At 37.7% G+C, this 14,855-nt stretch overlaps 1 protein-coding gene across 1 annotated transcript in view; it reads left to right on the top strand.

The window, feature by feature from the left end:
- Nucleotides 1–11,560, top strand: part of LOC129657091 (transmembrane protease serine 11D-like) — a gene marked incomplete at its 5' end in the record, with an annotated part of 34,577 nt that extends 23,017 nt beyond the window's left edge. The window contains 5 exons of the mRNA XM_055587407.1: nt 1,295–1,333; nt 4,395–4,572; nt 7,839–8,102; nt 9,236–9,374; nt 11,399–11,560. Of these exons, the coding sequence (XP_055443382.1) occupies nt 1,295–1,333; nt 4,395–4,572; nt 7,839–8,102; nt 9,236–9,374; nt 11,399–11,560 (782 nt within the window). The remainder of the gene's footprint in view (nt 1–1,294; nt 1,334–4,394; nt 4,573–7,838; nt 8,103–9,235; nt 9,375–11,398) is intronic.
- Between the last annotated feature and the right edge of the window lie 3,295 nt (nt 11,561–14,855).

Here is a 14,855-nt window from a genome sequence, read left to right as displayed (position 1 = left end):
AAAGCATGTACTCAAGTAGAAGCTAAAGGGATGGGAAAGATGGGGCTAATTCAAAGGATAGTTAGATGCTGGAAGGTACAAAATTCGGAAGCCAATAAGATGTGGGAAATAATGAGAAAGGAGTTAGAGACCATTTCAGATTTCTAGCTATTGGTGGGAGTGATGTCATTTACTAAGAGTGTGTGTGTGTGTGTTAGTGGCTCAGTCGTGTGCAACTCTTTGAGACCTCATGGACCGTAGCCCACTGGGATCCTCTGTCCATGGGATTTTCCAGGCAAGGATATCAGAGTGGGTTGTCAGTCTCTTCTCCAGGGGATCTTTCCAATCCAGGGATCAAACCTGCAGTTTGATCCTGCAGTGCAGGCAAATTGTTTATCATCTGAGCCACCAGGGAAGTAGTAAATTGGGGCTAAAATTTGATGACATTGAGTTTGCGATGGCTCTAGGACATTCAGAGGAAACAGCTCAAGCAAAAATTGAACCGGACTAGATAGGCCTTCAGTGTCTGGTACCAACATAGTTTCTTTCTGTGCTCCCCCATCACTTTCCTACATGCAACATTTGTGTTCTCTACTGACTTCATTGCTCCACAAACATCTTATATCTTCACGCATTTGTGCCACTATACCTTTCACCTGGAATGCCTTTCATCTCTTGGCTGCCTGAAAAATTGCCTTTAGGTATTCAAAATACAATTCAAATATTATTTCACCATGATAACATCAGTGAATCAGACAGAATTACTAACGCTCTCCTTTCTCCTCTCTATTTTGCATTTAAATTCATTTGAATGATTCCTTAATTAATTTCCTTCTATAAATTATGTGAGAGCAAACCCCCTATATTTTGTTATACCTGCAGTACTACAAATAATATCAGTCAAGGAATACAGATATAGTTATATATATATATATTAGAATAATTGAAAAATTAATTTTTCTTAGAGATTTATTGCTTTGTATCTCAGTGACTATGTTTCTGTTTTCCCAAGTAAACTGAGTGACTTGAGAACAGAAATATCTTTTAAATATCTTTTAACTGTTCGATGAGAAGCTAATGCACAAACTTTAGTGTGATTAATGACAAATTGGGGCAAGATAATAAAGGCAGGTTTTTGGAGCCTGTGACTCAGATTCTCTCAGCAGGTCTGGGATGGAGCCTAAGAATCTAAATTTAGCAGTCCTACAAATGATTCTGATTATGGTTGTCTGAGGACTACACTTTAAGAGATTAATGTGAAATGATATACAGTCTTTTTTGTATTGATCTGACTCCCCCTCTTTTTTAACACTAGCAATAACTGGCCAGGATACAGTACAATTGTTCACTCGAGGTAAGATTTTAAATTACTTTGTAAATGTGGTTTACCAAAATAACAAGGGTAAATGTTCAAGTGATTTGTACTCTTTGCCAAGGAAGTATCTATTGAGATGGTATCAGTATTCTTAGTTTACTCATGTAGGTTGTTGAAATTAGACACTGCTGACCTCATTGGGCTATGAAGTGATATTTAGGTTTTCTCCTATTTTTAGAAGGAGGAAGAAGTATTAGTGCCATTCCACCCACTCTGTATCAAGTTTGGTCTCATTAAAGTTTTCTTGGCAACTTTGGAAAGTTTCTCCAGCCCTGATTCTATGGTCGCATTTTAGCAGACTTGCAAATTACATTTGGCTGCACCATTTATATAGCTTTTCCTAATTACCAGAATAGTTTGCTTTGTGATAGATTTAAGTTAATCATAGAGTATAATAAAAAAATTACAAAAAGCATTATGAGTTTTATGTCTATAACATAACAGAAAAGTCAGGGTTTTCCAATGTCATTATATATATACTCTCAGGCTAGGATAGCAGACATATGCTGCTGCTGCTAAGTCGCTTCAGTCGTGTCCGATTCTGTGCAACCCCATGGACTGCGGCCTACCAGGCTCCTCCATCCATGGGATTTTCCAGGCAACAGTACTGGAGTGGGGTGCCATTGCCTTCTCCTAATATATCTTGATAGCTGGCCTATCTCAGATACTTAAGTAATATAAGTTAATACTTCCTCTATGGGTGTTTTTCAACTTCATGTATATTTATTTTAATAATTAATGCTTCTTTTTTATTAGAATGTGCTTAAATAAATTACTAGGGGCTTCCCTGGTGGCCCGGATGGTAAAGAATCCACTTGCAACTGGGACACCCGGGTTCGATCTCTGGGTCGAGAAGATCTCCTGGAGAAGGGGATGGCAACCCACTCTAGTATTCTTGCCTGCAGAATCCCATGGACAAAATAATTTACTAGAGAACTTCCTTGGAGTATGCAGCAAAGGAACCTATATGCTATTTATATTCTTAATAGAAGTCTATTCCTCCTCTATCTGGGAGATCTGTTGGAAAATAAATACCTTTGGATGGCATCCTATTGAAGTCATATCACTTACCTTAGAGCTGGTCAGCAACAGAAATTTTTCATGGTGATTTACCTCTACATTTCTTAGTAACATACTAACCAAGAGGAAATAAACCATGAAAGTAGGAGTTGAGTGATCAAGCCCACTCCAGCGCATTTCAGCTTTGGCCACTGGAGTGTTATGGGCTTTCTTAAGATGTTTAAATAAACCTAATCTAGATACTTAAAAACCCTCAATCACCCTCGAGAATATTCTGTGGACCTAAAGTAATTCCTTTTCTAGGGCCCATTTGGTAAGATAGAATCAGTTATGGATGTGGACTGGGTCGTCCGTGATGAACTGCATTACCACCACAGGCTTCATGATAAGAGCAGTTTCCCTCTAATGTCACCAGGCACATGAATCACTTGTTAAATACAGCTGCTAAGAAGTTCTGGGAACCTAATGTATGGCTTGGCGACTCTAGTTAGTAATATGGCATTATACATTTGAAAGCTGCTGAGAGTAGGTCATAAGTATTCTCACCAAACATACACACAAAAATGAGTTAACTGTGTTAGGTACTGTGGGCTTCCCAAGTGACTCAGTGGTAAAGAATCCACCTGCCAGTGCAAAGATGCAGGAGACCGGGGTTCAATCCCTGGGTCAGGAAGTTCCCCTGGAGGAGGAATGACAACCTACACCAGTATTCTTGCCTGGAGAATCCCATGGACAGAGGAGTCTGGCGGGCCACAGTCCATAGGGTCTCAGAGTTGGACACAGCTAAGTGACATGCCCATTAATGCATGTGTGAGGTGTTAGATGTGTTAATTATCTTGAACTTGGTAATCATCTGCAGTGTATTTGTATATAATATCATCACATTGTGCACTTTAAATATATACAATTTTATTTGTCAATTCCTTAGTAAAGTTGGAGGAAAACTGTAATTTTTGATTTGTTCCCTAATGTGGGTCTGAGAGTCAACATTTCTTTTTGTTGTTGTTCATCTTTATTGTGGTACAGCTGAAAATAAAATTGTAATATATTTAAAGTGTACAATGTCATGATTTGATACATGTATATATTATGAAAAGAGTTCCCTCATCTAGCTAATTAACACATTCATCACCTCATGTATTTATTACCTCTCTCCCTTTTTTTTGGCAAGAACATTTAAGTTCTACTCTCTAGTAAATTTCAATTATATAATACAGAGCTGTCAGACGTAGTCATAATGTTATACATTTGATTCTCAGACCTTATTCAGCTTATATCTGAAAGTTTATATCCTTTAACCAAACTCTTCCTTTTTCCCCTACACCCTGGCAACCACTTTCTACTGTTTCTAGGTGTTTGGCTTTTTTTTTAATTTCCACATAGAAGTGATACCATGCAGTATTTGCCTTTGTCTGGCTTATTTCCTTAGGACAATACCCTACAGTTTCATTCATGTTGTTGCAAGTGACCAGATTTCCTTCCTTTTTAAGGCTGAAAAACATTCCAATGTGTGTGCATGTTTCTACATGCATATATACCACACTGTTTCTTAATCCACACATCTACTGATAATCACTTAGATTGTTTCCACACAGAGCCAACATTTCTATCAAGCTCTTTGGGGACACTCATGTTGCAAGTCCACAGAACACACTTTGAGTAGCAAGGCTATTGAGAAGATGGATATTCCCCAGGGAACCTGTGGCCTCAGCTAGTTCCTCTAGCACTGACCTACCTTAACCCCCACTCATGACAAATTCCAAAGAACTCTGAATCTGCTCCACAATTTGAAGCCTCCATGACAATCAAGTTCAGAAATGTTCTCTAAAGTGAAGTCTATAGGTAACAGTCAGATAAGTATTCTAAAAGTATAACATATTGATCATGCTTTTGGAAAGCCTAGCATGTCCTAAAAAAAAAAAAAGACATAAAAGTCATAAATTATGGTGAAACTCTTACAGCATCTCCCAGATGTAAGCATCATGATCTTCCTAGCCACATTACTTCCCTTTCCCATTAGAATGTGGGGTCCGCTCAGACCTGATAAACTTGTCTGAAGAGAGAATCATGGGAGGCACTAAAGCTGAGGAAGGAGACTGGCCATGGCAAGTCAGTCTACAGTGGAGCAGTTCTCACCACTGCGGAGGAGCCTTGATCAGTAATAGGTATATCCTGTCAGCAGCTCACTGCTTCAGAAGGTAAGACTGCAGTTCCCTATCCATCTTATCATGCCCTAGTTGTTTCAGCGAATACTTACGTCTGTGTTAGAGGGTATCAATCAATCACATAGTACTAGAGATACTAAGTATAACACTGCCAATGTGCAACACAGATAAGGTTCATAAATTCAACTGGTTCCAAACCTTGCTTAAATAAAGGAAAAGAAGGGTGGGAGAGAGGCAGACAGAGAAGAAGAGTACCTTTTAGCATCTTCACTAAAATGACCTGAGTAAAAGAAGTTTAGCGTAAAAAAAAAAAAAAAAAAACCATGTATTTGTTTGTTGTCAAATATTTTTTCTTTAGAATTTCTAACTAGCACTTACTCTTCTGCAAATTGCTATACCTCACAAAAGTATCTCCTGGACAATATATATAATTTCTATTTTTTCATATAATTCCACTATCAAAACTCCACAAAACTCTCAAATTATTTGGTTGTATTTTGTTTTTATTCAACCTTAAGAGCATGTTGAATTATCAGCTTCCGATTCACAGAACCTTATTTTCATCAGTTTGTATAAGACTTTTCTCTCATTTTATTTTTCTCCTGTCATACCTGAAGTCCAATTCTAATGCCTTCCCTGCCCCCATAGGCCTCACCCAAATATTTGACATGTGTCTTTAAATATGCAATTACCTGTAAAACCTTTAGTTTGTGTGTGTGCTTCTTTAATTTATATAAGTAAAACTGTGTATAAGTCTCATATTGTTCCTTAATGTTTTTGCTCAACCCTTGCAATTTTAATCTGGTCCACAACTACATCCACCATATCCTTTCATCTAGCTAGGCTGCGCCAACTTCCCACAGCCACAGATTGCAGCACATACAACTTTTTCTCATGCCTGCATATGTGCCTCTCTATAAACCTTCATAACATCACTGCAGATGGAGACTGCAGCAATGAAATTAAAAGATACTTGCTCCTTGGAAGGAAAGCTATGACAAACCTAGACAGCATATTCAAAAGCAGAGACAGCACTTTGCCAACAAAGGTCCATATAGTCAAAGCTATGGTTTTTCCAGTAGTCATGTATGGATGTGAGAGTTGGACCATAAAGAAGACTGAGTGCCAAAGAATTGATGCTTTTGAGCTGTGGTGTTGGAGAGGACTCTTGAGAGTCCCTTGGACTGCAAAGAGATCACACCAGTCAATCCTTAAGGAAATCAACCCTGAATTTTCACTGGAAGGACTGACGCTGAAGCTGAAGCTCCCTAATACTTTGGCCCCCTGATGCAGAGAGCCAACTCACTGGAAAAGACTCTGACGCTGGAAAGACTGAATGCAGAAGGAGAGGGAGACGACAGAGGATAAGATGGTTGGATGGCATCACCAACTCAATGGACATGAGTTTAAGCAAACTCCAAGAGATGGCGAAGGACAGGGAAACCTGGCATGCTGCAGTTCATGGAGTCACAAAGAGTCAGACATGACTGAGAGACTGAACAACAACAAATAAACCTTCAGGAATTTCTCTGACACATGCACCCAGAAGTGTATATACAGTGTGCTAAATACACTGCAGTGCTTTCCAGAATTTTGTATCTTCACATTTAATGCAAAAGAGTTTGAACTTCTTTATCACCAACACAATATTATTCTTTTTTAATTTTTTCTATTCTTGTGAATATACATTAGATGCTCATTACTGTTATAATTTTCACTTCTCCACTTACGAGTTTGAGTATTTTTCATGTCTACTGGCTGTTTGGCCTTCTCCTCCCATAAATGCCTATTAATATTTTTGTTCATTTTATAATGGTTCTCTTTCCATTTATTGTTGGTTTATAGAATTCTGTTTATTCTACAAAAATTTTAGATGTTAAACATTGCAAGTATTTTCTCATGGTTTTTTTATTCATCTGATAAATATATCTATGGTGCAGTTAATTTTGTTTTTAGTTTTATATATCTTTTAATTGATTTGCTTTTTTAATGTTCAGTTCAGTCACTCAGTCGTGTCCGACTCTTTGCGACCCCATGAACCACAGCACGCCAGGCCTCCCTGTCCATCACCAACTCCCGGAGTTCACTCAGACTCACGTCCATCGAGTCAGTGATGCCATCCAGCCATCTCATCCTCTGTCATCCCCTTTTCCTCCTGCCCCCAATCCCTCCCAGCATCAGAGTCTTTTCCAATGAGTCAACTCTTCGCATGAGGTGGCCAAAGTACTGGAGTTTCAGCTTTAGCATCATTCCCTCCAAAGAAATCCCAGGGCTAATCTCCTTCAGAATGGACTGGTTGGATCTCCTTGCAGTCCAAGGGACTCTCAAGAGTCTTCTCCAATACCACAGTTCAAAAGCATGTTACAGACCTTTTTACTGAAGTATAGATGATGTACAATATTATATAAGTTATAGGTGCACAACATAGTAATTCACAGTTTTTAAAGGTTATACTCCATTCATTATAAAATATTGGCTACATGCCCTGTGTTGTACAATATACCCTTATAGTTTATTTATTTTATACACAACAGTTTATATTTCTTAACCCCTGCCCTATCTTGTGCCTCCCCCTCTTTCTCCCCCTAGTAACCATTAGTTTGCGCTCTATGTTTGGCACACTTAATATTGATTTCATGAAATTCATTCTTCTTAACTGTTCAGTTTGTATTTTGGGAGTTTGGCAAAAAGTCCCTATTCCTAGATCATAAAGATAATGCCTTACATTTTGTATATATTAGTGCTCTCTCTCTCTCTGTGTATTCATACACACAAACATATGCACCAAAATCTTCAACAAGCAACATATTTTAGTACAGAAAAATCATTTATCCACTGATAAGACAAGGAGCTCATTCATCACTACTCTTTAAATGGAGCTTCTGCCTAAAGGAAAGGAAAAAAATAACAGAAGGAATCAGTTAAAACTAAAGTGAATATTGTTTCAGACTTCTTAGTTGCTTAAATGGAAGGATGTAGAAAAGGGAAAAATAAAAGAAAAATTTTGCTATACTAGTGTTCATCAAAGTACCAGGATATCCTCACTGGAATAACAGAACACCAGGATGTTCATCACCCCCACGATATGTTTGTTAAAGCATTTCTGTGTTTCTTTAGACCAATAATCATTGTGCCAGTAAAGAGTTACAGAAATAGATCCCAAAGAAATGTTGATCAAATAGTTCCTAGATGGGGCGGGGGGGGGGGGGTGCCGCAGGGCTGGATGACAAACACAAAACATAAACATTTGAAATTCTCACAAGTTCTCTATTCAAATAGCATGTTTTCATATTTTTTAGCTACTCTGATCCTCGCCAATGGATTGCCACCTTTGGTACTTCCACAATATCTCCTCTACAGAGAGTAGGAGTAAGCAGTATTTTAATCCATGACAATTATAAACCTGAAACTCATGAAAACGATATTGCACTTGTACAACTTGATAGAGAAGTCACCTTTGACAGATATATTCATACAGTGTGTCTCCCAGAGGCTAACCAGGCCATTTCACCTGGTTCCACTGCTTATGTAACAGGATGGGGATCTCAGAGTTATAGCGGTAAGTATCTCAGGAAAAATCAAAACAAAGACAACAGCTATATCTCCTGGTACTTGCCACTATGCATTTTTTCTAATGAAGGGACACCTTAAAGGCAGGTTTCTACAGAGAGAACCATCCTACAGTTTGATCATCCTAACAAGGAGTTCCCTCAGCAAAGGAAAGTGCTGTCCCTAGAAACTATAGGGAATTCTCAAATATAGTAATAGGGAAATGTGAAAGGAAGTGACGAAGAAATATGAGTTCTCCAATGATCCAGAGACTCTATAAGGACTCAAGTGGCTCCCCTAAAAGGAAAATTTTAAAAATTTAAGATAGAATTTGGATCGGTATCCTTTAAGGGTTTTAACAACTTTTAAGGTATTACCAGCCATTTAAGTTATTCTGAAATGAAATAAAATTCTGCCTTTACAGCAAGAAATTGTGTGTACACAAGTGTTTTTCACACTTGTTTTTGAAGTGAATAAAATCAGATAAAAAATAAGGATGACATGAAAGAGCAAATATGACCAAAGGGAAAACAAGAGTATCAGCTAGGGAGTGGAAGGGTAGAATTAACAATATGTGCATGTTTCTACCCATGTTGTAGACCATCTCTCCAAGGAATAAAACAAAAGCCTCATTGTCCTAAAAAAAAGTTCATTGTATTTTCATGGCCCAAAGTAATTTGGTATAATAGATAAAATTTGTGCCAATAAGAAAAAATGGCAATGCCATTGTGAAGAAACATCAATATGCAATAAATTCATTCTTTAGCCTTGAAACCAGATTGGTTACTCTTTTGTTACTAGATTAAAGGTTACTCAACATGTAATTTTCTAATTCAGAATCACTCAGTGGATATTTCAGAGTACTAATCTATTTTAAGGAAGCAGACGCTTTTCCCTAAGGGGCACTATATGACAAAGCTAAAATAAAACAAACAAAACAAAGATACTGATGTATGTAAAGGGGTTATCCGTCTCTAATGCAGAAATCATTGCTAAGAAAAAGACTCCCAGGACATCTTCAGTAGCCTTCTTTGCTGAATAAGAGATATATTTGGAGTACAAATATTCTTTCCTATATTCACCATAGCTTCATTAATTCATCTACCCTGAAGTCCATTTTATTTCTCCCTTTATACTTAACAGGCAGCACAGTTCCAGATCTAAAACAAGGACGGGTCAATATAATAAGTAATACTGTATGTAATGCACCAGCTGGTTATAATGGAGCCGTCCTGTCTGGAATGCTATGTGCTGGACTACCTGAAGGTGGAGTGGACGCATGCCAGGTAAGTTCAAAACAACCTTATCCATGTCATTGTTCAAGTTTATAAGCACTTACTAGCATGTCTTACCATGATAGACATAGTAGTAGTAGCAGTGTTAGTTGCACAGTTGTGGGCAACTCTTTGTGACCCCATGGACTGTAGCCTGCCAGGCTCCTTTTGTCCATGGGATTCTCCAGGCAAGAATGCTGGAGTGGATTGCCATTCCCTTCTCTAGGGGATCTTCCCGACCCAGGGATCGAACCCTGGTCTTCTGCACTGAAGGCAGATTCTTTACCATCTGAGATACAACATAATATCACCCTAAATGTCTAGATTTCACAGATTCTTATATGAAATTTTCCTGCATGTTCCACTCTGGGCCTCACTGATTTTCAGCTAAAATACTATAATGCCTAGAGTTTATGTCTCAAAATAGCACTTTATGTAAGAATTTATGAGATCCTATTTGTTTTTGTTCATTCATTCTTTTTAATTGCATCACTTAATTTCTATGTGCCAGACTTTGTACTTATACAACATCACTTGAGCTCAGCAGGTGAATGGTTTAGAAGAGAGAACACAGGCCTAAATGTCTGTTCAGTGAGGCGATAGAGCTGGCCAAATATAGGAAACATTGCATCTATTAAACTAAGTCCCTCTTAGTTTAGTATTTGCTTGCCCTCTCTTGGTAGCATGTTTTGTAGAGAAATCTCTTACTATAGAAGAAATAGCAGAAAAACACAGTGATGGGAAAGTGCTAAGAACTGGCAAACTGGAGCACATATGCATTATCTAAAGGACCCAGGAGCCAATCGGCTCCACACAGGGACTGTCATGCAAGCTGGTGATTCAGACACTAAACCCTTCTCCCCATATAAACCAGTGATTAAGCACTCATGGAAGAACTAACTACGAAGAGCAGTCAAACGAATACCAAACTATTCTATAAGCATAGCTGGTGCTAATAGCTGACTTTTATTAGTACTGACCATTTAGCAGGATGTACTCAGAGTGCTAGGTGTGTTAAACTCTATTAAACACATAAAATTATTATTTACAGAGGAAGAAGCTGAAATACAGAGGGCTGTTATGTGGCTTACTGGAAATCACATAGTTATTAAGTAGAGGATTAAAACCTAGACCAATTCAAGAACCTCAGACTTAACTCATCATGCAACATGGAAGATATACCAATTTTTCTCTCCATATGGACTATTACATGTAAAAATATTTAGTTGGTTGATTTATTATCAATATTATAAGTGGCTCATAAACATTTCATAAGGAATGCTTTATTCATTGCCATATAAATTTCTTTTCCATTATTCACCAAAAGGATATTTTTGATATATCAATACTATACATGAAACACTATGCATTATGCTATGAATAGGAAGATAAATGAGATTTCTAAAAACATGTTCATTCAATAAATATATTCTTAGCCTTCCCTTTGGGCTAGATGCTTAGAGAATAGCAGTGTCCAGAACATGTATGCCTCCCTTCCCTGATGAACCTTACAGTATAGCCTGAAAAATAGATACTGAACAATATCATAAATGCAGTGAGGGTTGCAGAGATGTGCAACTGCTACAACGAGGGGAGCTGACTCAGTGGGAGTAAATTCAAAAGGCATGCAAATGTGCTTGCATAAAATAAAGAAGTAGCAATGAAGGAGATATACACAGGGTGTGAGAGCACTGACAGTAAAAAATAATCTAGCCCAAAGCTAGAAGGGGTGACACTGGGGAGGAAAGGTGGAAGTCAGGGGTAACCCCCTGAAGGAGGGGAGCCTGGTCGGGGTAGCAGGCTGGCGAAGTCTAGGAGATGTGCTTCTCATCTTCTCATACTTGCTGAAGGAACAACATGTGTACTCGGAGGATTTTTTTAATTTTTGCATGACTTAGTATATAGCATTTCAACAAGAAATGTAAGACTAACTTTTCTGTCATTATGTATGTGATTTCTACTATCATAGAAATAAACTTCTTCATTCTTTGGGGTTGTCTTCAAGTTTAAATAATCTCTCATTCTATTTCCTTCAGGGTGACTCTGGTGGCCCTCTAGTACAAGAAGACTCACGGCAACACTGGTTCATCGTGGGGATAGTAAGCTGGGGGTATCAATGTGGTCTGCCAGATAAGCCAGGAGTATACACTCGAGTGACAGCCTACCGTGACTGGATAACCCAAAAAACTGGGATCTAGTGCAATAAATACATCTTGGTTCAAGAGTCTGAATGCAGACATGCCTGTCTAAAATTCTAAAACCTTCCAGCTGCAAAAGAAACTAAGTGTCTTATTTTAAGTTTCACACTATTTAATCTTTCTCTGTTACTATGGGTTTATATTTTCTCAAGAAAATTACATGAATGTTGCATAGTACTGGGGCTATGTGCCAGGGGAAACACAGAAAACTAGTCACAGAGGTAACAATTATGCTATACTTGTGATAACCTAAGTACTACTAGTGAGAAAAGTAGGTACCCGGAGAGTGAAAACTAGAGGCAGCCGCACAAGTCTCCAGGGTCAGAGGAGTTTCCTCTAAGGAAGTCTCATCGAAGCTGAGAAAGGGGCAAAGTATAGAAACTTGCAAAGGAAAAACTTGTAGATAACATTCAGGACAGAATACCGTGAGGCAAGAAAAATACTAGTTTTTAAAATTTCTGGTTACTTAATGTTTTATATGAGGTGTGAGTCCTAAAAGTTATGTATGAAGTCACTGTAGTCATACAGCAATCTTAATTATCCTGTAGCAACATGCTCCCATGAGAACTAACCAATGAATTTCAGGCACTTAACAATCCAAACTAGAATATTCACTCCTCATCAGAGAACCAAAGAATTATAATTTTCATAACTATTATTTAAAATACCTTCATCTATGTGAATGAGAGAATTCATTCCCTCCGTAGAGAAACTGAGTGAATATACCTACACAACATTCTCAGGTAACTTACAATTGTGTACATACATGTTGCTTTTGAACAACTGAATATGAGTAACTTTAAGATCTAAAGATCACCAAGTGGCAGTTATTTTTGAAAGTTTAGGGATCCTCTGTAGCTAAACTCAAGTAATGAATTGAAAGTCATGAGGGAAAAAATAGGAAGGATTGCTTTGCAAAAAAGTAAAAATAAAAAGGGTAAATAGCTTTATTTCAATACAATTATCTTAGTGAAGAAACTTTTCTCTCTCTCCTTTTTCCTCCCTCTTTCTCTCCTCTCCCCATCCCTCCCTCTCTCTCCCCATCTACTTCCTTCCCTCTTTTAATAGATGTACATCCAAAGAACATGCATAAAATATATTAACATTTAATGGCACAGCAATTTATGTAATATGAATTATGAATGTTACTGAATTTTTATGGGATTCTAGCATGATTATCTATGTGTCAGAGCGTCCACCTTTTAAAAGCTAATTCATGACACCTGGATGTCAGAACAACTACATGCATTATGATGAAAATGTCTTGTATTTACTCAGGTAAAATTGTGAAATCATTCACTTAATAGAAGCTGAAAATTTAACTGACTCTCAGTGAAATGTACAAATAAGTACTGGTACACATTATTCCAAATAAACTATTTTAAAATCACTTCTCTGCCTAAGTATTTATTGAAAGTTATGGTTTATGAAGGACAATCCAAAACAATTTACTTAATTGGTTCTCCAACAAGAGAACTGACAATTAGACTCTACAGTTTTGGCACTTTCAACTGCCTTATAATCAAGCTCTATAACTAAGCAAGCATCTAGCTTGACACTTCCTCGCTGCTCCCAATGAGGACAATATTAAACTGGTCATTTAGAGTAAGTCTCAAGGGAATGTGTTTGTGCAAGAGTGTTGGTGTGTTTTCATGTTTGTGTGTGTGCCTTCACATAATCATAAACATACTAGTTTCTATGTATTGAAACCTATAAAGGAAAGTACTTCTTTAGCAGATTTGATTATTTTTTCAAAATATTTAGCAAATATTCATATCTTTATGAAGAGACATTTGAAGAAATCCACCTCTCACATATCACTTCATCTCCAAATTCTCTCATGATGAAGCAAAAACTTTAAATTCATCAGGAACAAAACAAATTATCCAGAGCAAAGAAATCACACTGATCAGAATTCAAATTAAGTAGAAAGCCATTCTGGTGAAAAAGAGAACTGAACTAAATGAGAAATTAATTTAAAAAGCAAACAAAGCTCAGGCATTTTCCTACCTCCAATCACACAAGTTAGACTTGAATTATTTATGCAATAAAAATCTGTTGATACAGTATTAATAAATGATTTTTTCCTTGAAAAATTCATCCATCTAATGAGTCATTCATTTCTTTACTCATCGATTTGTTTGCCAATAGATTTTGAGCACTTCCAATTTGCCAGGAAAATTGTTGGCCAGCTGAGTCAACTTCAAGGAAAGAATAAGATAAGCAGAAGAAGATGCAAAAGTCCTGAGGTGATTACAAGTTTTCGGGTTTGAGGAACACTAAGGGGTTTCCCAGGTGGCACTAGTGGTAAAGAACCCACCTGTCAATGCAGGAGACCTAAGAGACACGGGTTTGATCCCTAGGTTGGGAAGATCCCCTGGAGGAGGTTTGACAACCCACTCCAGTATTCTTGCCTGGAAAATCCCATGGACAAGGAAGCCTTGCCAGTTACAGTCCATGGGATTGCAGAGTCAGACATGACTAAGCGACTAACACACAAGAAGTCAGCATGACTGGAGTGAAACTAATAAAAGACTGGTGTTAGGGGAGGTTGAAGAAATAAATGCAAAGGTAAAATTCTGAAAGGAAATTAGATGATGATGATTTTTTTTTTTTTTTTACTTTCTAGACTTCCCTGGCAGTCCAGTGGTTAAGACTTCACCTTTCAATGAGGGGGGCATGGGTTTGATTCCTGGTCAAGGAGCTAAATCCCATATGCCTTGAGGCCAGAAAATATGAAGCAAAAGCAACATTAAAACAAATTCAAAAGACTTTAAAATGGTCCACATCAAAAAAGTCTTTAAAATTTTTCTATTTTCTGAAGTCTACACTGGTGAAACTGAGGTTAATCATCAGTTGGATCTGTTAAACCTGGAACCTACTTCACTGATCGAATTCCTTTTAATTGCTACTACAAAACTTGTATGTCCTCCAAGTGGCATGTAATCTAAACAATATAATGTTTTCCCAAGTTGTGTCCAGTTCAAGCTCCAGTTGCTTAAGACTGGTGGAGACGGCAGACCCTCCAACCTGGAATGCCTGAGTGACCACTTAGTGACATTTTGATGTCAGAGGGCCAGGTGCTCCACCCTCAGAAGATGCCAACACCACCATTTTATGACCATGAGTTCTATGATGAAGGCTGTAGCTTAGTTACATCTGTGCAGAAACACAATTACCTTATCTTTTTCTTATTTCCAATCATCTTTCCCCATTCTCCCCACACTTCCAACCACCCTGTTTGTTTATCCCAAGTCCCTCCCTTTGGGAAGTCCGATTTAATATTTTGTTCTCC

This window comes from Bubalus kerabau, chromosome 7, assembly GCF_029407905.1.
Source record: "Bubalus kerabau isolate K-KA32 ecotype Philippines breed swamp buffalo chromosome 7, PCC_UOA_SB_1v2, whole genome shotgun sequence".
Taxonomy (NCBI): domain Eukaryota; kingdom Metazoa; phylum Chordata; class Mammalia; order Artiodactyla; family Bovidae; genus Bubalus; species Bubalus kerabau.
This window is presented reverse-complemented; position numbering and strand designations above follow the sequence as displayed.